General features: G+C 43.9%; 1 protein-coding gene across 10 annotated transcripts in view; it reads left to right on the forward strand.

Moving 5' to 3' along the window:
* CELF2 (CUGBP Elav-like family member 2) overlaps window positions 1-24,785 on the forward strand; it is a 473,931-nt gene that overhangs the window by 170,538 nt on the left and 278,608 nt on the right. Inside the window, exon 1 of one of the 10 annotated variants that reach the window (XM_039871053.1) lies at window positions 8,894-9,089. The exons of 5 other annotated variants lie outside the window; for them this stretch is intronic. In XM_039871053.1, the coding sequence (XP_039726987.1) occupies window positions 9,037-9,089 (53 nt within the window). In that variant the 5' untranslated portion in view covers window positions 8,894-9,036. Of the gene's footprint in view, window positions 1-8,893; window positions 9,090-21,195; window positions 21,429-24,785 lie in introns of those variants that run through there. 4 more of the 10 variants (XM_039871061.1, XM_039871050.1, XM_039871047.1 and 1 more) reach the window with 4 other exon arrangements.

Below are 24,785 nucleotides of genomic sequence, written 5' to 3' on the forward strand. Positions count from 1 at the left end.
GATCTGTACACGATGAGCTTAGTGTGCCAGGTGAGAAAACCCAGGAGAGGGGGTTAGCGACGTGGGCAGGTCTCATCGACCATTCCGCGTGGCTTGGACTTCATCTTCGGGGTGAGGGGAAAGCTCTCAAGCAGAAGGCGGCTATGACCGTATTGCGACATCAGAGATGTATCTGTGTGGAAAGGTGTAGCAGGGGTCAGAGCCGGCGAGATGGAGCCCTGCGGAGCCACGAGGGCCCAGCTCAGGAAGGCGGGGACGGCGGACGGTGGGCACGTGCCCAGGACGCACTCTTCAACCGCCTCTCACTGTCTCTCGGGCAGTTTCGACTCCCGAGCGTTCTCGTCCCTCTACGTTTACCTTCATCAGGTCGTGCTTCGGTTATGGGATTAAAAACGGACACGAGGTTTTGTCGATTGAGGCGCCGATTGCACGGGCGTATTCCTTCTGTGGACCTACTTCTGGGCACTTTTCTCTAAGCACTATGGAACTTCACTAAACATGTTTAAAACAGTTGACCCAGGAAACAGCATCCAAGTCTAGACTTTATGGTTCCTGATAGTTTTTGGAACCTTCATCTGGCAGAATTCGCAGACACCTCCAGAAACAATTCTCGCTGTTGCCGCCTCGAGCTCCAGGAGGCACCCAGCCTGCCGGAAGCGTGGGACTCCCGGCCACAGTGCTGCCTTCCTATTGTTGCCCGAGCTGGCTGCGGGGACGTGGGTGTGGCAGAGGCCCCCTCCTCCTTCCTTTTCAAACCAGGCTGCCTTCTAGACTATGGCCCCCGGGCCCAACTGACTCCTGAAACTTTCTGAACCTTCCCGCGCCTCGTTCCCGCTGCCCTGCTTTTTCATTGAGCATCTAAACGGATCAGTCATGAGACCACGTACAGCAAGGTAGCTCGAAACTTGATGTGCATACGTTTTCTCTCTCCAGCGAAGTGTGAGCCCTGTAGTGATGTGTTCAGCCTTCTCTTTCATCAAGGCGTCTTTCTTTGCCTCCTCCTCAATCTTTGCTGTGCCCTGGGGTTCTGGTCTTGATTTATTTCCCATTTTGCACCCCCTGTGCTCCTCCTGGCTGATCTCATCCACGCCGTACCTCTAGCCACCGCCTCGACTCAGAAGACCTGCCCGCGGGCATCTCAGGCTCTGTGTTTCCCCAGTGGAATCACCTATCTTCCCTATCTACCCTATTTTGCTGTGTGGTTTTTTGTTTGTTTGTTTGTTTGTTTGTTGGTGTTCAGCTCAGCAATGTCATCATTTGCCAAATCGTACATGTTAGATAGAAACATAAGAATTATTTTCAACTCTTTTCTCCATTCCACCTCTTCAGTCATCTGTGTGATGATTCTACCACTAGAATATCTTTTTTGACCCCCTGGCCTCTCTCCAGATGCTTACTGCCTAGACAGTGTGGGATAATAAACAGAGCTAAGCCTGACTCCCGTCCCTGCCACTTACTGCACTGTCGTCTTGGGCCTTTCTTCATCTCCCAGGCCCTCGAGGTCCTCGCTCGTATGACAATAATATGGATTGTAGGACAATAATATGGATTGGCTGGATTCATCTGATAATGGAGCGATTTAATCTTACATGGAGTGCCTGGAACAAGGCCAACGAGTCGGCCTCAAATAGAAGAACCGGCCTCCCAGGCCACATTACCTTTAACCGGATTCCCCACGGCCTCGCTGATCGAGACTTTTCTCTACTCTCAGTACTCAGAACAGAGTTATCTTTCTAGAGCTGCTTTAAAATCTCTTACGGCTTCTGTTGCCGGTGGAGTGCCATGTCCTTTCTGCCTCATCTCCAACGCCCTTTGGCCTCTAGTAACCTTCCCTTTGAAGATCATGTCCTAGTCATGTTCTTAGGACATTTCCTATCTATACCATAACTACATGTATATATGTATGTGTACGTATGTATGTATATGTACGTACATACATACAGGAATAGAGAATAGAGAAGTCAGGTAATGTTTAATGTCTAGCCCTGCGATGTAAAACAAAATCAAATTAATGCACTTTTAAAAGTGAGGCTACATCTCCTTAGGAACTGACTTGAGGAAATGAGTGTGGCATTTAAGAGCATTTACTGTTTTGTTTTGTTTTTAATAGCAGGCAGAGAATGGAATTAATAAAAGGATAACTTGCTGTAAGTGTCTGGGGACCCCAGAGAGGTGAGAGGGAAGTGAGCAGGACATCCCTGGAAGACAGGCACTGTTAACTAAAGCAGGGGTCCCCAACCCCAGGCCGCAGACCGGTGCCTGTCCACCTGTCCGTGGCCTGTTAGGAACCAGGCCGCACAGCAGGAGGTGAGCGACAGGTGAGCAAGCGAAGCTCCATCTGTGTGTGCAGCCGCTCCCAGCACCTGCATCACCGCCTCAGCTCCCCCTCAGATCAGCAGGCATTAGATTCTCGTGGGGGCACTGGTCCCTGGGGGCACTGGTCCCTGGGGCCACAAAGGCTGAGGACTCCTAAACCAAAGATTTAAACACTGAGTAGATCTGCTCCTGAAACCGAATGAAGCAAACATTAGACTGAATTCTGATTCTTGTTCGTTGCTCGTAAGGACACTGGCTTTTTCCAAGACATCACAGAAACGACCCTCCCACTCCCACTGCCCCTCATTCTAAAAGTTTTGTCTATTCGTCTCGTCTTCCGTGCTCCATCCTACCTGCCTGCAGCCCGTCAACTCCCGCACTTCAGCATCGTGGAAAACGATACACCCGTTTATCACTTTACTTTCTATGCACCCGTATAAATGATGTCTTAGCGTTCAAAGAAAATTAAAACAAGCTGTTCATTCCATCCCAACAAGTCTATAAAGTTTTTAAAGCCAAGAACAGGACCTTCCGTATCTTTCTGTCCCTCAGACGTTCCAGCCCAGTAACTGCTCACAGTTGAGTAACCTTTTCACCGATTGTGTTACATAGCTGTAAGGCCTGAGACAGGCCGCTTCACAAGGAGACGGCTTCTCAGAGAAAGCCTGCCATCGAACACATGTTTATTAAGCATCTACCACATGCCGCACGTTGTTCTAAAGTGGTGTTAAAATGGAGTTAGTTCCTGCTTTTGTGCAGCTTAGGTTCAGATGCAGGATAGAGACAATAAACAAGTAAATAATTAGGTAATGTAATGTCAGAGATCGACGTAGACAGAAAGGTAGCATTTGAAGCACCTGCATATTCTCTACGAGCTGAGAACACGTCGTGGTTGTTTTAAAAGCATCTTTCCCAGACCATCTGGGTCTCTCTTTCATCTCTGTCACAAGTCCCGTGAATCTCCATCTTGGTCTCACGTTCCTGTAAAAACGCATCTACTCCATCCATGTTCGTCATTAAATCTGTGCTGTTGACGTCCTAGGATTCGCTAGGATCAAAACCACTAAGAAAGAGGGGTCCCTGAGTGTACTGAACTCTACAGGTCCATTGAGGATTTCTGGATAATAGTCAAATTACAGAATCTCTCTGACATGGCAGTTAGGGCAGGCAGAAAGGCGGCCGTGTCATGTGCATGTGTCTGCCTTAAAAATAGCAACAATAAACTTGGCCCGTCTTCCATGCAAACGTTAATGCCTAACTTATATATAGTCACCTGTGGCCTTCTCAAGATTTTCCATCTGCCCGAGGGTGGCCCTTGGCAAAACATTAGGCCAGGAATAACCGCTCCGTTGTGAACGTGTTATTTGCTAAATTGTAAGAGTTCACAGACCAAAGTTAGTTATTTGATCGACTAGGCAATTTTTGGTGCTCTGTTTTCATGGGAAATCCTTTCATGTCTTCATCTTCAACAGACCTTTTCCCGCCTCCACAGAAAGAGTTCTTCAAGGTGTCTGTTTTCATAACTTCTTTCCTTTATCGCAAGCCGTCATTATTACTCTTTATAATAAAACCTCTTAAATTTGTCTAGTGCCTATTTAAGTAGCTTCTTGGCGTTCTAAGTACTTCATGGTTTATTATTTACAAATACTTATTGATAAAGATGACACTTTATAATATTAAGGGGCTTTACAATTATTCTTGCTAATTACTTGTCCCCACACCGCAGTTATCCTGTAAACATCTCCATTTTGAAGACGAGTAAGTTGTCCCACAGCTTGTGGAAGGAATGTCTGCTTGGCACTTAGGGCCCATGGATTTGTTACTGGGATGGTGGCCTCCTGCTTCTGAAGTGTGACTTGGAGGCAATTTTTGAGTGCTCGAGCTCATGTTACATAGAGCCTCAGATTACCATCAAACCCTTTCTTTACTGATGCTGCTGAGGCTTTAATCTGAGCCAACTGTCAGTTTCAAGTTTCAGGCTGTGATTTGTGATACTTGTGTCCTTTCGGCTTTGGAGGATTTTCCCCTGGAGGCAAGGGGGCATGTGCAGTCTGGAAGAACAGGATCGCTCAGTGTTCCATGCATTCCAGCTCTGGTCAGGTACAGCTCTGGGCTTGCCCTGTGTGCAGACTCCACCGCCATGCCTCAGTTTGCCCATGAGACCCTTCCCTTGAGGCTGGCAAAACAGGTCAGAGGAACTTTTGTGTCTTCTGAGCACCTACTATGCGTCACGCTAGAAATCCGTTTCTCGTAGACCTCAGTCATTGCATCATATTTACTTCTTGAAGTCTCCCTCTGTCCTTTTGTTAGTATGTGTCCTAATGAAGCCTGGCAGTCCTTGGTCTCTGCTGTGGTCTGAATGTTGGTGTCCCTGGCAAATCCATACGTTGAAATCTTAGTGCCCAGTGTGATGGCATTGGGAGGTGATTATGTCATGAGGGTGGAGCCCTCGTGAACGGGATTAGTGCCCTTATAAAGGGACCGCACAGAGCTCCCTCACCTGTTCCACTGTGTGAGGTCACAATGAGAAGGTGGTGGCTGGGAACCAGGAAGAGGGCCCTCATTAGAACATGAGCACACTGCTGCCGTGATCTTGAACGTTCAGCCTCCAGAACTGTGAGCAACCAATGTCTGTTGTCTCTAAGCCACCCAGTCCGTGGTGATCATACAGCAGCCCAAATGGACTAAGACAGTATCCGAAACTAACAACTAAACAGACTTGGCGTTCTTGGTACCGCTCCAGTTCAAGGTTGTTCTTTTAGGATGGGCAGGCTAGATTTCTGTAGTGTCCCATCCTTCATCAAAGAAGGAATCTGTACTTCCCGACCCTACATCTCCAGCACTTCCTATATCATACACTGCCAATGAAATGGTGCTTTCTATTACCATGGCGATGTGAAGACGAGACAGGCAGAGAAGGCAGAAAAAAGTTGGAGTCGTTGATGTTGCATTTAGAAATTTAGCTTTTTCTTGTAGAAATTACCTATAACATATAAATGCACATATAATTTACCTTTAAATTTTTTTTTAGGAAGCTCAAATCTGGAAAGGTCCAGAAATTTGGCTAATTCTCAGCTCACCCTCATAGTCCCGTAATGGAGTACTTTTCCAGTTTTTCCTTCCCCGAGTTTGCACTACTAGCTAAACATTTAATTTATATAGTTAAAAACATCTTTTTGCATATAGAACACTTTCAGATAAATTTTTGCTCTTGTTCTTTGCCAATTAGTGCTATAATCCTTTTGAAAAATTTCCCCTACAAACCAAAGTTAGTAATAATCAGGATTATTAAAAATTAACTGCTATCGTAGATAACCCCCCAAAATAATAACAATTTGTCCCTCAAAGTGCTTAGTCCGTCTAGTTTCAACTCAGTCTTCATTTGAAATAAAGTGTTGAAAAGAAATTGATAAATTCTGGTAGCAAAACATAACCTTTTCATCCATTTTGCATTGATTTACTGTGCATCCTCTAAGCTTGGTACGACCTCCTTAGGGAAGCATGAGGTTCGTTACCCCAAACACGTAGTTGCACTGCGGCGCTGTGGAAAAAGCTTGGGCCCAGGGGTTTTAGGTTGAGATCTTCCCACACTCCATCATTCTTGCACCTTCTGTGGGCAAGTCACTCCATCTTTCTGACCTTGAACTTTTTCAGCTGAGCCGGTAACAATACCAGCCCCGCCCGCCACACAGTGTTGATGTGGGGATTAAATGAGCTGCTAAATGTGAAAAAGTCTTGAAATTTAAAACACAATGGCATGTAAAACATGCTGTCTGCTGTGCCAACTGATTGCCTGAGTTAGAATAAGAAGTGTTTTTCTCCTTCACGTATTTGTTAAGGAAACTACATAAAAGAATTTTTAAAATAAAATACAGTTGATCCTTGAACAACGTGGAGGTTAAGGAGAATAGTCAATCCATTTGTAACTTTTGACTCCCCAAAACTCATCTACTAATAGCCTACTGTTGACCAGAACTCTTACCAATAACGTGGTCAATTACCACATATTTCGTATGTTATATGTATTATATACTGTATTCTAACAATAAATTAAGCTAGAGACAAGACAGTGTTAAGAAAATCATAAGGAAGAGAAAATGCATTTACAGTTCTGTATCTATTTACTGAAAAAAATCCACACGTAAGTGGACACACGCAGTTCAAGCCCCTATTGTACAAGGGCCCTCTCTCCAAAGTTCCAATAGTTAAAAATAAATCCATTCCTTTATTTAACAAATATTTATTAAGTACCAGCTAAGGGAAAGTTATTCTCTTAGCTGGATTAAGAAGTATAAAGATGAATCCAATGTGGATTTGGAATCAAAGACCTTCAATACAATATGTAAATGTCAGAAATAACATACCTTCTTTCTGGTCATTTTATAGCCACAGGTTCAGCACATACAGCTGGTGGATGCAGAACCCTCAAAGCGTCCTCACAGTGGAGTTTGGACAAGTACTGAAGTCTTGTCTCTAAAGCTTTCTCACTGGTTAGGGCCCTCAACTAAAAAAGAAGTGGAGGGAAAGTAAGATATTCAATGGTTCCATTCGATTGCAGTTCTTACTGCTGTGGACCCGTAATTCACTTCCGTATAGGGATGGGCCATGTACTGCAGCGCTGGCTTCCAGTGCTAAGAATCTATTTGTGGATAAGCAAACTCAATATTGTTATATATTAGTATTTGCCCCGTATTTCAGGCCCAAGAGGAATTGGCTGGATGTATTAAGAAAAGGGCTTTGTGTCTGAGCAGCAAATTTTTACCTTTCTCTCACGGACAAAACTGTGGCCGATGGCAGTCTACCCATTCCACTTTTTATTAATATTGCCACTTGAAAGACCACACGCAGTTTCATCACAAGCTCTTCAGGGGCTTTCAAACGTATCAGCATTTGTCACCCCCCTTTACCTGCTGGGGGTAATAACGAGGCTACAGAGAGGTGAGGTGACCACTGCCTCAGCACCACACACAGGTCCCTGGGGCATGGTCAGACTCTCTGTGTCCAAGGTCTCCCTGCTTCTCAGCCTGTTTACATGATGTTTATCTGGCTCCACAAGAACATCTTAGATTTGTACACTGTCTTTCCCTGGCAAGGTCACTCGTTTTTATATTTTTCACTCAATAACTTTCATATGCCAAAACGAAGGGAGGAAACGTAAACGTATGTTTGTTTTAGAGACAACAGTTTCATGATTTGACCTCGGTCAAGTTTTTCATCATGTTTTCTTATTGCCATCCAGAAATAGCGATGGTGACCGCTAGCAGTCACCGTGGCTTACTGTCCTCAGTCCCACTGATAATCTAAGTAGGATGACTATGCAGTAGAGATTAAAGAACCTTCGTCATCCTCCAGAACGTCTCCGTTGCCTGAGCTGTGGGTCAAGACTAAGTTCAGAGGTCAGATATAGCAAGATATTGGAGTGTATTCCAGGTCTTCAACAGGAAGGAAATTTATTTTGCCCCACCCCGCTATTATTTTCCCCCAAATGCTTTAACTCCAGATCATTGCTGAGGTGATCGGCAGTGCCGATGGAGGGCAGGTGAACTACTCGGAGCCTGGGCACGAGGAAACGGGGGTTCAGGGATCCAGGTCCGCTTCCGGCTGTGTTCTGCATATCCCTTCCAAGCTGAGAGCATTCTGGGCTTCCTGTCAGCACACACCTCCTGGAACGGTGCCTTGGTCTGCACTTCTGGACGACCGACTGTTCTGTCTGTAGCATCTCATCTTTTCTGTGTGTGTTGAACTTGCTGTTTTACTTGGCTAATCCGCATGGAATTCTTCTAATTCCAATAAACAGAAGTACAATGTGTATTTTCCTGGCTAACGAAATGCTAAGCCCAGTGAGTATAATGAAGTAGAGAAGCAGATTTTTCTTAGTTTGGAAAAGAGCACCTAATTGGTCTTTTGAGGCTGATGCTCCAGTGTCGTTTAGGACTTCAGGGTGGCCAGTCTCTGCGTCACCTCCCTTCTTTAGATGCCCTGCTTCAAGTGGATTCTGGCTCCAATCTGCAGGAACTCTGGTGCCCACAGAGTTAAAATATTTCCAGGTTCCCCAGTCTCTGTTCTCTGCATCCATGACCCAGGGTGGGGCTACGGGTCTTGACCTTGTCACTCTTCCTGAGGACAAGAGGAGAGGAATCGATGAATCCAACTGTGAATTCAATGTCCCAGAAAAGAGAAGCAAAAATCCTTTCTAGTACATCAACCGTTCCAAATCTTCTCTAAGTCATCTGTGATGCTTGCTGATAGTTGACAGCAAAAAGAAAATGTCAAATGACTTTTGCTATTAAACGCATAAGAGAAAGCTAAATGAGTTTCTCATTTTCCTTCCAATTTTTTAAGATGGTGATTAGGAGAACTAACACCAGCCTGGCTTGAGTGAATGCAAACAAGACCCCGTGGGCAGCATAACCTGTCAGTAAGGGTTACTTCTACTTACCGAATCTGCCCTAGCCCCTTTGACCTACCATTCAAAATTTTGAGGGGGGGGGTGGGGGAGGAGAAAGAGAATGAGAGAGAGAGAGAGAGAGAGAGAGAGAGAGAGAGAGAGAGAGAGAGAGAGAGAGAAGGAGGAGGGAGGAAAGCAGGAGGGAGAGAGAGGGAGGGAGGGAGGGGGGAGGGAGAGAGCGCGCACTAGTGAACAGCTACCCTGGCATTGATGTTTGAGCGCACTTCTGAACTGGCTTTGTTGAGACTATCAGTGTCACCCGTGTAGAAAGCATGCGCTGTCCCAAATCTGCTGTTACTATGAGAAATGAGGAGCTGCTTTTAAGGTATGTTGTGGTGTCCTTTGTTTTAATGTATGCTTTTCTAGTTTCTAGAGCCGGCTGAGACAATAATCACGGGCTAAAGCAAGTAGCTTCCCGATCTTAGAAGAAGAAAAAGAAAACAAGGGATCTAGAGAGAGAGGGAGGGAGGGAGGGAGGGAAACAAAATCGAGACTGAGAGACTGGGAGAAAAAGAGAGCGAGAGGCAGGAAAGGGACCGCCGTGTGGAGTTCTGCTTGCACAAGCTGCCTTTGCAAGGCATATCATGTTTTTGCTCGCTGCGATTTGCGAGTGGCCAGTGGCTCGTTTTAAAGGCTCTGAGTCTGGCTCTTGGTTTGTCTTTTCCTGGGCAATGTCTAAGCCTCTTTCATTATTATGCACTCTGCATGGAATAATCACCGAAAACGGAGCTAAGGAGACCCTATATTAGACTCGTGCTCCAAATACCGCTCTAATCTGGACTTAGCCTACCTAGATAGTCCTTCTGTGTTACCAGGTTTGGATCACTTTATCCTGTTTGCCAAAATGTGTACCTGTTTAAAGACCTCTGTTCATGCATGGCGCCCTGGGTCCCTGTGTGTTGAAAGCAAATATTTGTTTCCTGCCTCTGTGTTAGGGTTCTGTCGTATACCAAGAATGAGCCACCACTGACCTTTTGGGAAGCAGAGGAAGAATTATGAGAGAATTGGCATCCTGCTTTGAAAAATGTAGTCTTTTGTTTATTTGCTAGCAGACATTGGAGCACTGAATACATCTTTGGGTCTGACAATGGGACCGGTTGAACAATGGAGCTGTCAAACTAGCTTAATGCATGTCTGCTTTTTTTTTTTTCCCCTATTTTTTTTCTTTCTCAACACCCTTTTTATCTGCTATAATCTTGTTTGTATAGACTATACAGAATGAAGAGCTTTTAGAACTGCTTGTTTGTGGTTTCGTGCTTTTAAAAAATTTAGTATGTGTCGTTCATAGAGCTTTTTGCATTTTGCAGCTATATTGGTTGGATTAAGTTAGGGATTTATTGCTTACCTCTCTGTTAACTACAGAAAGAAATGTATTGATTGAGACTGCTTGTGATACCATTATCATTCTGGCAAATACCTTGTCATCAGACATGCCTCTACAGTATTTATGCTTGGGGATTTAAAATTTACCTATTTCGTGGACTTAACGGAATATAGCATGGAAGAGAAGTTAGGAATATTTCTGTGTTTAAGTAAATTATAATTTCTAGTCTCTACCTCCCCTTTTGGCATCTAGGTAGATAAACAGTTTAGGAATTCAAGGACAAGTGAGAACTTTTGCCCTTATAATTTTGGTCAGAGACTATTATTATGTAGCCTTTTAAGTTGTTAAGCTAAAGGTATCTATGGAATATATTGATTTTTGATATATGGTTATGTGCTTATAAAATGTATTTCTGTGCAGGGCAAACATTTCTCACATCTTCAGAAATCTTTCTTTTCATAACATAAGCAATGGCTTCTAAGCCGAAAACAGTGAGACTTCAAAAAGAGAAAATGGAAAAATCTTTTTCGAAGTTCTCAAATATTGAAACCATTTTTGTTCTCACGCTAGCTATAAAGGACTGACCCTATAATATTAAATGGTAATTGATTGACTTGTAAATCATCTCACTGAGGTTGGTTTCTATAAAGATTATATTTTATTTAACATTCTAGTGTTTTGCTTTAATTAGCTGCCTGAGCCAGAGCAATAGATTGAAAAATATTAGTAAATTTATGGAGAAAGATTAAGAACCTAATTTTTAAAAACAGAAAGGGAATCATGTTACAGGGCAAAATTTTGAATAATGTTCAATTGCAAACATTTCCTCTTGGATTATATTGTGGTTCGAATTAACAATGTTACCAGTGAATGAGGAACAGTATGTAATCCTCATGAAAGCACAGTTATGAAACATTATTTTTCAGAGTTTGGACATACATTTCCATTTTTTTAACTTGATTTGAAATGTTATGGAATACTTAATTCAGAATAATTAAAATGAATGCTAAATAAATCACCTCAAGTAAAGACTTTTCTATGGATGATACGTTCAGACCCTGGGTGGACCCAAAACGTATCTGCAGCATGATGATATTTTAACAGTTATCATTGTGAATAGAGTGGATTTTAAATGCAGTTGTATTATGTTCTTTTACTTCCAATGGGATCAGAGCTGCTAACTCCATCGGGTATGCCAATAATTGCTTTTAGGATGAGCTCATAAAATGTAATTGGTGAAGCTTTATAACTGAACCTGGCTCACCATTACCAGCACACCTGGATTCTTCTTTCGTGAGAAATTTTTATTCCAAAACAAAGGTTGCAAAGCAATTTTGTGTGTGTGTGTGTGTGTGGTTTGGAAGAAAAGTAGGCTCCCGTGCTCCCTAGCTGCCTGTCAGTAGCTGAAATAAAGCTATAACTTGGGAACCTCCATGCCGAATTTTTGACTAAATTATAATTATTTACGTGTGATCTCTTCCCTTGGATTCCTAGACGGTCTTAGGTCCAAGAACAAGGGAAATTCGTTCTCACTTTGTTTGCATCTCCTGTGGTTTGATCCATTAACAGCTCAAATTCAGAGACCCCCCATTCCAGCGTCCCACATACAGATCATCTCTTCCCCTAGCTTGATGGCGAAGGTATGAGATTGCCTAAAGTCAGCAAACTTGTCTCCATCTATTTGCACAACGGTAACAAGATACGTAATCTGTATCCTGCCATCAGCCTCTATGAGTGATGATCCCCCTGGACAGTGACCTAAACAAACGTCAGAGTAAATCTTAATCCTGAGCCCAGACTTGCAGAAAAGGAACAGCTAAAGATTCAAACTGGGGAGATGGCTTCTTTCCGTAGAAGGCACCCTGAGTCCCTTCACACACGAGCCTCTGGAATACCCACTAGACGTTCAGCAGACCCAGGCTGAGCTCTGTAACCTCAAAGTGCTAGTATTCCTTTATTGGTTAAAATGAAACCTCAACTTTTTCTTTAAGTGTGAGTGTACACAATTGCAAAATATCCCTTTGGGGCTGAAAAACAAAGACGAGCATTTGATTAATATTCATATCTGGAACTTTATAGCAAGTACACACTGTGCTAAATACCTAGGCAGTCATTCCAAGAGTGAATCAATACTAATTATTGTAATCAGGGGGGTTAATTAGGTGAAAATGTGGCTGATGGAGAGTTCATTGCTCACAGCCCTGGAGACACCTAGGCTGATGAGAAGAAAGGGGAAATGCAAAGGGAAGAGTGTCTTGTGGGAACGATTGCTCTGGATGCAAGGGGTCGGGGTTTGTACGTGAAAAACACGCCTCGATTTGGTATGTGGTAGCGAGGAAATTAGAACTAACCAGCTTGGGTTCTTGTATAGAGATTTCTGGAAGAGTCATGAACAGAATGCAATTTGTTTAGTGGCATCTGGTGCAGCTCCACAGCATTTTTCTGTACCTCTTCGAACAGTGACAAGTACAGTCCATTCCATTGCAATAATGCCTTCAGTCACCCTTCTCAGCCTTCGTGAATTTCTTTCTACCTTTCGGCGATTCCTGGGGGATTCCCCCTTTCATAAAACTATCGATTGCTTCTCTAATGTTTATTGGCTTTGAGAGTTTTTCTGAACTCACAGTGACTTTTATTCTGTAGGAAAGATGAGGCGATGGTTTGGAGAGGATTAAAATTTGTGGCATTTTACTGCACTGACATTGGGAAGAGGGTGTCAGAGGAAAGAACGCGTATGTGAGGTTTTAATGCTGTAGCCCATTAAGACTCGAAATGAAGTGTCCTAGAGCTGGAGCACTTTCCAGTCACATGACACCAATCTACAGAGATCAGACTGAGATGGAAGCCAGACATACATGAGAGACACTGTGTGTGCGTGTGCGTGTGTGCGTGTGTGTGTGTGTGCGTGTGTGTGTGCGCGCGCGCGCGCGTGCATGGGCGCCTCCACTCAGGGACGCGCTGGTTAACTCTGCTTTGGGATGAAGCAGACTCTGTTTCCAAACGCGGCCTTCTGTGTCACGTGGTGCCATTAGGGATTTCCGGGTACGGGTATGTTTGTCTTCTCCACCGCATTCTTCTCACCGTGTAACGGATCCCAAGCACATCCTCTTCTGTGTCAAGGCCATCAGAGTTAATGGGAAATGGCATCTGTGCGGGGAGGATGGCACTGGCCCAGAGTGACATGTATTACCAAGACAGCTCGAGCTGCCACCTCAGCTCATTCCAAGTTGACCAGCTCATGATTGGCTATTTAGGACTGTGATGAATCACTGGAGTTTATGAAGCAGGGCTCACCAGCATGCCCTGAGGGGGCGGGGGGGGGAATAGAATTTTCCTCTAAAACCATTCGGTTCAACCAGTTTTGTTGTGATGGCCAACAAGAGCTTGAGGTTTGAAGTTAGAAGGCTGATACACCTATAATATCTGTTTTGTTGTTGTTGTTGTTGTTTAATTTCTGTCTTGAGAAAGGTGGCAGCTGCAGACACTAAAAGCTCTATTGAAACTTATGGATGGTGTTGCTGGCTTCTAGCTGGTGCATGAGCCAACTAGAATAGGCGCAGGTTTGCCTAATGCAGACCTGAATCAGACGCTCGTCACCCCTCCCATAAAGCTGTCCTTCTCAGTAATACAAGGGCCACAGGCTCTGCAATGTCATAGTCTCCGTCACATTATGCGTTTTGAATGTTGTGGTCTTGGACCCCAGTTCTCTGTGGGGTTCTGTCCATGCGGAACTGATGCAGGAAGTACCCCGTAAAGGAAAAAGCACTGGGTTGGGGGTAGGTAGCACGAGTTCCCGAGTTCCTAGCGGCAGAAGCTGGGATTCATTTCGACCTTCTCTTTGGAAACTGACTTGGCAAAAAGGGACAGAGCCCTCATCCCAGGCCCCTGAGTGCTCAGTGCCTGCTTTCCGTAAACTAGAACCTTCCTCTTCCCTGTGGTTTAGGCTGCCGGTCTTAGGCGCAAAAGTATCAGTGGAAGCTTCAGTGCTACAGAACAGTAGCATTAGGACTGGCTTTCTCTCTTGCTGCCCACCAGCCGGTTCTAGGTGAATATCGGGGCGGGCGGGGAGTGTTCCAATCCGAGGTAAGGAACACAATCAAAATACGTTAACAGTCAACTCTATGCTGGCACTCTATTAGACAGTTTCTTTTTCTTATCTAATTTAATCCTCACAAATATCCAAGAGTTAGGGGAAGCTCTGTCATTCCCACTTTAAAGACCGAGAGAGGTAAAGCGATGGTCCCATGGACACACAGTCGTGGTGGAAGGGGCGCTAGCTAGTCTAGGACCCGGCCAAACTCCTTCCCAGGCCAGCCTGAGAAAATAGCGATTAAATCTTTGACACTTGAAAATGAGACCTTTCTCCGGAGCCGCATTTCCACCACGGACCTCGATTCGCACACACCTCCTAGCTCTGCTATTGAGTAAGCCGCACAATCAAAAAGGGAAAACAAGGAAAAAGAGAAGCTCTCGGCCACTTTTTACCTCTGAGTTCTAACCACATCGCCCCTCTATGGCCCCACATGTGCGTGAAGTCTTCGAATTAAAGCACCCTACACCTCTCTTCTCAGGCTTTACTCTGTATAATGGACACAGACACTGGGAGGAATAATTAATAGACGATTTCAAAGCTTTTGGAAATGGAAGTGTAACTTTTTATCTGTGTCAGAGGCCAAAATGTCATACTGGGATCATAACCAATCAAGCCACAAAGATATACTGTGCTCAGCATAGGACGCAGTCTTAGCTCACGACAGCCATGAGACAGAGGAAGAACAGTGGGCGAGAAGGTCTCAAGCGGAGTGATCAGAGAGGGGGAGTCGGTCCGGCTGAGGGGAGGATGAGTGAGGAGTGGGGGGTGCCCTCAGAATGCCCTGGACTTACCTTCCCTGTTAAAACAAAACGAAGTCCTCAGCCTCGTCACCTTCCTTCCTCAGATCCCCAAGGTCATTCACATCTCCCCTTCTCCCTAACCTTGCCGCATTCCTGTGGAACAGGGTGAAGGCACCGAGTAGCCTCCAGAGAGTGCTGAGAGACTAAGCCATTGGGTAACACAAAGGTTTACATTCGGGAGTAAAGATAAGATGAGAGAGAATGCATTCCACTTAGCTTGGGTGGCGAGCTCCACCATTTTTCCATGAAGACTTTGGGTAGTTTTTTTTTTTTTATTTTAAGAGAAAGAAAAAAATTTTTCCTAATGGACTTCATGGGAATTAGCATCAAAAGCAAATTTAAATGAAAAGTCATTTGGGATCCTCAAAAACCTCTATCTTAAGCTAAAAATGGCTAGAGATTTGAACCACATTATAGGGAAAAAATAAATTTCCTGTACTCAAAACCTTAATGTATTTTCAACCTCCATGTCACTTTAATAGCTCAGTTATATAATTGCTGTAGGAATAATTAGGTTAATACATTGTACTTCTTATCTGAGGATCATGGTAGGTTTGATTTTTCAGCCATTCATCCCTATGAGGAAATGAAGGCCACGCACATGACAAATGTCTAGCAGATGGACCAGAAAATTAAATGACTGTCCATCGACTCTTGGACAGAATCAAGTACAGAATCCAACAGGTGTAATTCTTAAATCTTATCATCTTTGTCACTCCATTTAAAAGTAGCATTTGCCTTAAAGAGTCCAGTTCACATGTACATATCAGATGACTTCTGATCCTCCCAACCAAAAGCTCTTGGACGGGGCTCTGTCGTCACTGTGAGTAGATTCGTGTACTTTGTTTGACAGAACCCCAGGCTTCTGCTGTCTTAATCCTCACTCTAATTCATTTGTTCAGGAAAAGGAGAGACGTTCAGGCAAACGAGGCTGTCATGCCTCCCGAAATTTCCTCTGCAGTCCAGACTTTGATTCTCGCCAAGGTCTGCCTCAGACAACCCCACCCTACGGCCAAAACTTCCACGTCTCTCTCACCCCCACCTGTTGCCGCTCTCTCCCTGGCCCCAGTGTTAAGCCTACTACTGTATCCAGCCAGCTGTTGCCGTTCAGCTGTTGTTTGTCAGGCGGTCCTTTCTCCTTTTTTAATTTAACGACACGTGACAGTAAGATGAGAACTATGGGCCAATTGGGGAAAACGTTTTGTGGGGTTGGGGGCATTGAAGAGCAGATTGCCAGGGAATGAAAAACCTCATCCTGATAGGTATAAATTTTTTTCCCGCCGCCAGTCTGGCACCAGATAAGGGCACTGGGTATAAGTTTGACAAATCTCGGCATCTTCAAGAGGCTACTGGAACATTCCTTCCGAGGTTGTTGTTATTTTTTTTTTCCTCCCTGAGTGCCTTTGCGTGCAAATCGCCATGCTGGACAGACAAGCCTTTTTCTTCTCTCCATCCATCCTTTCTCCATTCTTCTCCTTCCCAATTTTCACATCCGATTCACTCACTTCAGGGGACACAGCCTTACGTTGTCCTCCTCCTGCCCCTGGTTATGTCTGGAAGGAAACTCCAGCTCCGGAGACAGCCGCTCCTAGGCCAGCCAGCAGCCTTGGTCAAGGCAAGGCAAACTCGATTTCTCTCCCAGAGAAGCGACCAACAAGTCGCTTCACTTTTGTAGTCACCTGCCTCTTCAGACAGGCAGCAGCTGGAGAGGGAAGCTTCTGGCATTGTCTGGCTTCCATTTGAGAGAGAAAGGCGGATAAAGGAGAAAGAAAGAAAGAAAGAAAGAAAGAAAAAGCTGAGAAGGGACCAAAAACAAAGAAGGCAGCAGCGGTGTAATGGAGAAAGGCGGAGAGGGGAAAGGCATGTCAGAGAGGGCCGTGAGGAGCCGGCGGGGCCCAGGTCTGAGAGACCGGCAGTGTTACCATGTCGCCGCCCCCCGGGGTGGACGCTGCCGAACGCTCTGGAGGGACACCTGCCCCCCAAGCGCAGAGGTGTGTGTGCGCAGGGCTGCCTTCCGTGTGAGAGCCTCTTTAGGAGGAAGAGAAATTCACTGTCATGCATTTTCGCTCTATTAAAAACAGATTCAGAAAAAAACACAAGATTGCAAAAAGCCAGTAGCAGCTGTTCTCAAGGGAGAGTGACTACTTAAAATTCCCATAAAAATGTAAAATATGAGTTTAATAACTATTTCATCTTTATTGGCATTTAATTTCACTTAAGTTGTTTTAAGAATGGGATAAAATCACCATTCCAGAAGCTTTCAAATTGGGGTGGGGGGTGGGGAGGAGGCATGTAATCAGGTGATCATTTAAAACGTACAATTGGTGATCTAAGTATTTTTTAAGTGACACTGTTAGAACTCTGAAACGATATATTTACAATGTATCACTTAAGGATTTTTTTTTTTCTTTATTGCAAGTTGCTAATGAAACTGGGTAAGCCAAGAACAAACACATGGCCACAAAGTCAGATGCTCTCTTAGGTACTTAAAATTCATGTGGATTTCAAAATTATTGGCTAGAAATGATGGAAAATCCCCTTATAGGGTCTGTATTTCTTGCTCCAAATGGCTCCAAGCACAGTGGGCTTTTTTTAAAACCTAAACAGCTATGTTAATAAAATTCGAATTTGAAAATGTGATAGGCGAAAGATGTTTTGGATTCTAGTTTGTAATGATGAGCCAGGAATGACAGGGGAAAAAAAAAAAAAAACCCCTTTTGCAAAGGTGGCTTTCTGAGTAGACAGAGCAGTGCTGGTTCATCTATAGTTGCATAGCTGATAGTCTGCTTTTAAAGAGATCGTGATGCATGAAGTCATGTACAGGGATAATTTTTTTAAAAATGGAAATCTGTCATGAAATATACAGTGTTGTCGCAGGAAAAGAAAGTTAATTGTTTGGTTATAAACATCAATCACTTTATATCAGGCACCAATCTCTAATTATAATATACACTTTATGCAAAAATGTCGAAGGGTCTATAGTCAAGGGACTGTATTTTGGTTCATTCATTGAGTGGGATGACAGGAATAGGATTCTTCAAATTCAAACAGTGCATACTCTATGCACAAATGCGTTTATTAGCACTCTGTTTCTATTGAGAGTTTTTTTGTTTTGTTTTGTTTTTTGTTTTTTTGAAGTGCCAGTGATAATTCAGTGCTCAAACAATGACCATTGGGACAAAACTCCGTTTGAGATGAGGCATGAGAGGGAAGGAGGTTTGCTGAAGCAGCACAGTGCACCCGATTGCCTTGGAAGGCCTCACAGAAAATGAGGTCATTCAGAAACTTTCCCTTGAAGTGCTTCCAATCTTGAATTGCCTTTTGTTTGGGAAATGAATAGCAAGTTGATTAAAAAAAAAAAAAAAAAAACGGGGGGGGCGGAACAATTAGGGAAAGTAGGGGGATGGGCGAAGGGGAGCGCTTAAGGTTTTTCTACAATGAAGCCAAAACTATGAGGAAACTTCCCAGTTCCCAACAGCCCAGCCCCGTCCTCAGTCCTCAATGTCAGCACACAGTGGTGTCACCAACCAGGTCATGTCCACAAGCGGAGCCCAGTGACGGCCCCATCCTCATTCACTGCGGTCGATAAGATCCTTGGCTATAAAATAGCTTCATTGAACCGAGTGTTTGAGAGCAGCCCAGAGGAGCTCCAGCAGCTCCAGCTGCCAGAACATGATACCTGACGGCTCTTTACTGCATGAACATGTAAAGAGGGGGCCACACTGAGTTGTTTTCAGATTTTTTTTTTTGTCTTCTGCCAAAGCAGTGAAATGAGAAATTTAAGCTTTTTCATCAAGGGGTATTTAGTTCAGTGTTTTTGTTTTGCTTTTGTTTTCAAGCTCGAGAGCTTTTAAAATTTGTATTTTCGAAAACGACTGTTATTTTACATGTGCTGTGATCATGGAAACAAAGCCCTGTGGTGTGTGCATGTGCATGTGGGTATTTTGTTTTTCTCTGGCACCTACCTCAAGTGCCTATGCAGTCGCTACATTACTTACGTATTTGGCAGCCGAACTGTTTAAACGCAGCAGCACCCCATAAGCTTTCCGTGGTTCACTGTATACCACGTAAGAAGTGATCTTTTATATTTGACCCCGGTTTTGCTTCTAACTTTCAATAGCAAAGCAAACGTGCTTTGAAAACTCTGGTACACTCTAGTTGTTAAATAAGGCAATAACCTATGCACTTGTAATTCTTTCTCTATGACCTACTTACACACTACTTCGCCCTCCTTATAGTGTGATTAAAAGCTGCTTTGAATCCACGATCGCCTCCAGGGATTGGAGGCGAGATTTTAACAAACTGCTGAGAAGGCTTAAGTCAGTACAGAGGGCTTCCCTACAGCGTCTCCCAACTAATTCACATGCAATTAAAGGGGAAATAAATATTTCAGAAGTGTACATGTTAATGAAGCTTTTTCTACCTTATGGAATGTAGATACATAGATGGAGCTTTATTCCATAGCTGATTTGAAAACGCTTTTCTTTTTGATTAATGTGTTTGTGCTCTGCTTCTGTCATGGGGGCTGATTCTGTTCGTTCTTAATGTTATATAGTCAGCTCATTATATACACTTAGGATTGATGTAAATAATGTACGGAAAAGCAAGAACTGCCAAGGCTTGTCTCATTTATCCAGCTAATTATTCATATTATTGACAGACCAACAAAATTCTTAAAATTTCAAAGGTAGCCTGCAGTGGCAGGGGTAGGGGATAAATGTGACGTGGTATTATTTGAAAAAGTTCAGGCATTTTAGATATAAGACTTCATTTTATTGCATCTGTTTTTCAATTCCTTATGAACCTAGACCCGGTTCTTCAGAAAGGCAATGTTTTCAAATGAGGGTTAGTCCCAGCCCTTCATCTAACTGTCGTGGAATTAGAACTATGTTGGTCAAAAGCCAGATATATTTTTCAGCTTAAGAAGGAAGTCAAGTGAATTATGTATGTATGGCCTTAATTGAATACTCAGGCCTGTTACTCCATATTGCTCAATGCATCAGGCCTGGATTTAACATTGATATGTGGATTTAAAATTATCTGTATAAATATCTGTTTTCCTTTTTAACCTCTAAAGACGGTCAGTTCTCATTATCACACAAGAAGTAGGTGAGAAAAAATGATCTTTTTCTCCATATCTAGTGTCTGCTACATTCACCCGCACGTGACACATTTAACTACACGTGACTTAGTTGTTTAACTCCCCGGCTACCGTGATGATTACCAAAAAGGCAAACTGTTGATGTCTGCTCTGCAATTTATAATACTGCTTTAGAATGTGAAATAGGCCATGAAGAAGTTTCACATGCTTGTGACATTGTGAAAAGTTTAGTTTCATCCAAATAGCCAAACGACAGAACAATGAGAATGCTAAACTAGCATGCCGCCATATCAGCTACTTATACTTCAAGAATTCGAACAAATTAAATTCACCTGCTTCTCTTCACGTGTAAGAGGTTTGTCATTTTTCTCAATTCCTAACAGTAAATCAGTCACAAATTTTAAGTGGATATTTAAGCTTCGTGGCCATTACAGACCTAACACGCTTTCACGAAGTCACCGTTGGTTTTTAATTATTGCATTAAATGCTAGGGAATGACGAACTTGTGATTTATCTTTTTAAAAGAAAACGTGATTTATTACCGTTTCCTATTTTCGTTCCCTTATACTTCTTAATGTTTTCAAGATGATGCAAAAGGAAACTTAACTGCAGAGACTGATTCGTATTTCTCCTTAGAGCGCTGAGACACGTCTCTAAATGTCACTTGGGCCATTTATGAGATATTTACTTCGGCTAAACCACGAGTGCTGTTTCAGTCATTGTTGATAATTCATCCACTGGCAAGCATGTCACAGCGAGAGCACTTAAACACTCGGGATGGTTCCCTCTCAGGCGGCTTGCGGAGTTTGGTTTCGACCTGGAGGTGAACATGCTTTGGGCCACATACTGGCAATTGGCACGAAACCTCCTGCTGGCGGTTCTTTGGCCTCGCGCCAGGCGCCCCGGGAGTGGGGAGCTGAGGGGAACAGGGCAGAGTCGGCGCGGGCTGCGCTTCTGGGTGCGGGGGGGCCCCCCCCAGGCCGGCGGGGCTCGCGGGGAGGCGGGCGAGCTCGGCCGGCGGGCGGCGCGGGCGCGCAGGGGTTAAGCGCGGAGCTCCGCCCCCGCTCGCCGCACCTGGCGCCGCAGCCCGTGGCCTCGCGCTCGGCCCGGAGGGGCGCGGCGGGGCGCGGGAGCGCAGAGAATGTGACGAGCGCCGGCTCGGGCGGCCGCCGCGCGGAGGCCGCGCGCACCTGCCCCTGCCCGTCTCGCCGCCCGCGGCCGCTCGGACGCGCGCACCGCCGCCCCCCGCCGCCCCCCGCACGCGCCGCGAACATGACTTCTGCCTTCAAGCTGGATTTCCTCCCGGACATGATGGTGGAGGGCCGCCTGCTCGTGCCCGAGCGCATGTGAGTGGGGCCGCCACCGCGTCGCCGTCGCGGAGCCACGCGGGGGCCGCGCCGGGGCCGCCGCCCGCCCTGGCGTCCGAGCGGCGCGGTCGGGGGTGCCAGTTTGAGGTGGCGGTAGTGGGCTGCGGGGGCTGGGGACCTGGGGTTGTCAGACCTATGTCCCACCGCGGGTGCGCGCGTGCGCTGTGCTGGAAACGCGGGGCAGACGCGGCCCCGGGGCCGCCTGTACAGGTCCCTTCTTACCGAATTAACCCGCTCGTCTGCCTTTCCATTCGCAAAGATTCCTGTGCGGGGAGAGGGGAAGGAGAGAAGAGGAAAAGGGGGAGATGGAGGGGGATCATTATAAAGCGTTAAAATAGCCAGGTGTGCTCCATCGCAGGAATTAGTGGTGATTTTTACGTAATCGCGGTGGGTTTTGGTTTTTGTTGTTGTTGTTTTTATTTTTGTCTGACATGCAGCCTGTAATTTAATAATTAGTGCGCTTCTGGTTGTTTTACATGTCATCAGACGAGGGTAGAGAGTTTATGCGGAGTCGAGAGCTGGGGTTCCTGCGAAGAAGGAAGTATGCCTCCTTTTTCTCTGGCTCCTTAGTCTAGATAAGAAAGTTTCTCCTCCCAGCTCAGGCACTGTCATCTCAATAGAATCTTGGTCAGGCGTGTCGTGAAAATAACACCTGAAGACAGAGAAAACGGATTGTCAGGAGTCGGGAAGGTCTGTGTCCATAATCTAGTGAAAAAAAGGACCGCTCTCCTTGGTAAGAGTCAACGCAAGATGTGCCCTGTTCTGCCCATCGTAAGACTTAACATCCGTGTTCTTTCTGGCACGTTGCTGTGCTCTTTGCAGTTTTCATGCCGTTCTGAGCTCTATGATCTATTTCCCTGGCAACTAACTTTCCCTGCGGTGCTACATTCCTTTTCTCCTATGTTAAATGTAACGAGTTGAGAGATTCTTGAGAAATTCCGCAGCGGCCAATTATTTGAGCCCCTAGGAATTTTTTTTTTCAATGGTGGTGGGGACGATAGAATCTGTTAAATGCGAATTGTCTTTTCAGTCGATATTAAGAATGTTAATTTGCTTGTACACGCGAGCAGGTTCATTGTCTCAACTAAGATAATCAGATAACATAAATTAAAATATCGAATTTCCTTTTGGCAGTCTTCTTGGAGAAATTAATCTTGGTTAGTAGCATTCCCATGATATTTGTTTAAAAGGTCTCTGTCCTGTTTCCCTTAAATATATACCCGTACAGATACATAATATATGTTAGCTATTGAAAGTTTTGTGTGTTTTTCTTCCCTCTCTCTACAGTGTCAGGGCTGAACTGAAGAATGGCTTGGTCATGATTTTATTTTATGGTCACCTGCTATGTAAGTGACCACAATATATCTAGCTAATGAATGCTGTATGAATTTAAAGTATTAATGGTCTCTGAAAGATGCTGTCTCTTGTCAGTTAAATTATGAATTATGAAAGTTTAATTTTTCCTTTTCATTAGGTGGATGAATGTGACTTGTTCAAAAGCTCTTTTCAGAATAGGGCTTTTGTATTTTAGCTACTGAGCATCTATACAAACCGTAACTTCTACCCCCACTTCTCTTCCAGATGTTAGCTATTTCCAAATGGTCGCCTTTGGAATCAAACTCAGATTGTTTCCACCGTTTGTCAACTATTGCTTAATTGAACTTTTTAAAAAAGAACAATAGAAGATTTGTAAATGATAATTTTGTTTCCAAGATGACTATTGTGTGTCTCCTTAGCCCTGAGAATACTGTAGCATGTTTTCCAAGAGTTTGTAATGAACTCACATTAGAGACTATCTTTGGGGAATAGAAAGGCATAGACAAGCTGAAAATGTTTAAAATTCTCCAACGAAGAAATTCCATCAGCCATGTTCATACAGTCGAGAGCTATGCTGATTTATTGTTTTCCGGACTGGTTCTCATGGACTGTACATTGCCATTTGCATTAAAATGCAGTTGGTTAGATATTGGCCTGTTCCTAAAAGGATCTGAAAGCATAGGGGCTTTTCTGGTGTTGATTTTTTTAAAGCACTAGAGCATATTTTCAGTGGCATTTTCCCACAAGTAGTTAAGTTTGCAAGATGCAGTAATATGTTTGAGTCCTCAAGGCAGATGAACAAATGGCTTTAGAGATGAATTATTATGCTTCATGGCCTCACAAACCATCCAGTGTTTTAAAGACCCAACTCATTTAAGGCTCTGTAGTGGTATAGAATTCTTAGGACATATGCTTCAAAGTCTTGGGGTTTTAAATATTCACTATCAAAACCGTAGGTGGAAATGGACCTTTTAAATCATTTTTAGTGTTAAAGTTTAGTGTCTTTGTATTACTGTGGAATGTCATTTGCAACAAAGTATCATGAAAATAGGAACTGGTTTTTTTTTTTCTGTTTTAAACGGGGACAGCAGGTTTTGGATTGGGATTGGGGTGAATTTTTTCTCCTTTGTTTTACCTATTTAATGATCATATATATGCATTTAGGGTTTTTAAAATGATTTTATTTTTAAACTCAAATCTAAGCAATTCTGTCTTGGAAATGAGAAATTATAAGTGGAAAAGCCTGTAAATGCAAGTGCAAAAATATTAGCTCAGATTTGTGATGTTAGAATAAAATACTTAGTAAAAGCTACCAACAAATTAAAGTGAAATCTTTTTTTTTTTCCCCCACGTTTGGTAAGCAACCTTATTGAAAATAAGAAAAGTTATCCTAAGTATAAATTCATCAACTTGATGAATTCCCCTTTTTGTTCATTAAGTCTTCCCAAGTTAGGATAACTAGAAGAATGTCTATCCATATCTAATTGAACTTAAAGGTGATTCTAGAGACATCACTGACAGTGGAAAGGGGCTTTAGAGACCGTCTCTCAGAACTTGTTTTATAGGTTAAGAAACTATTTGAAGGGCCGTGTGACCCACCTAAAGGGCAGCATAAGTACTGCTTTCTCCCTCTTCTTCCTAATGTGACAGAAATGTAAGTCATTAATATCTGCTATGTGCCAAGACACTTTATTTACACTGTCTCTAACCTTCACAACAGATCTTCAGGGTGGTTATTCTGCCCATTTTACAGGTGATACTTAAAGAGGTTACATGGTTGCCTTGCCACATAGGCAGGAAACAGCAAAGCGCAGTCAGCTTATACGTGTGTGTGTTATATAAATGCATGTTCACATGTTAATGGATGAGAAGAGGGATTTGTGAACTAAATATGACGTAGACTTTTGTCAGAAAACCAAAATGATGCCAATATGAGAATGATTGAGCATTATAAGAAACCACCTATTCAGGCTTGATTTTCTGATTCATTTCAGCTCTATCCTTATCCCATATGTCAGT

This window comes from Pteropus medius, unplaced genomic scaffold (genome assembly GCF_902729225.1).
Source record: "Pteropus medius unplaced genomic scaffold, Ma_sr-lr_union100, whole genome shotgun sequence".
Taxonomy (NCBI): Eukaryota; Metazoa; Chordata; class Mammalia; order Chiroptera; family Pteropodidae; genus Pteropus; species Pteropus medius.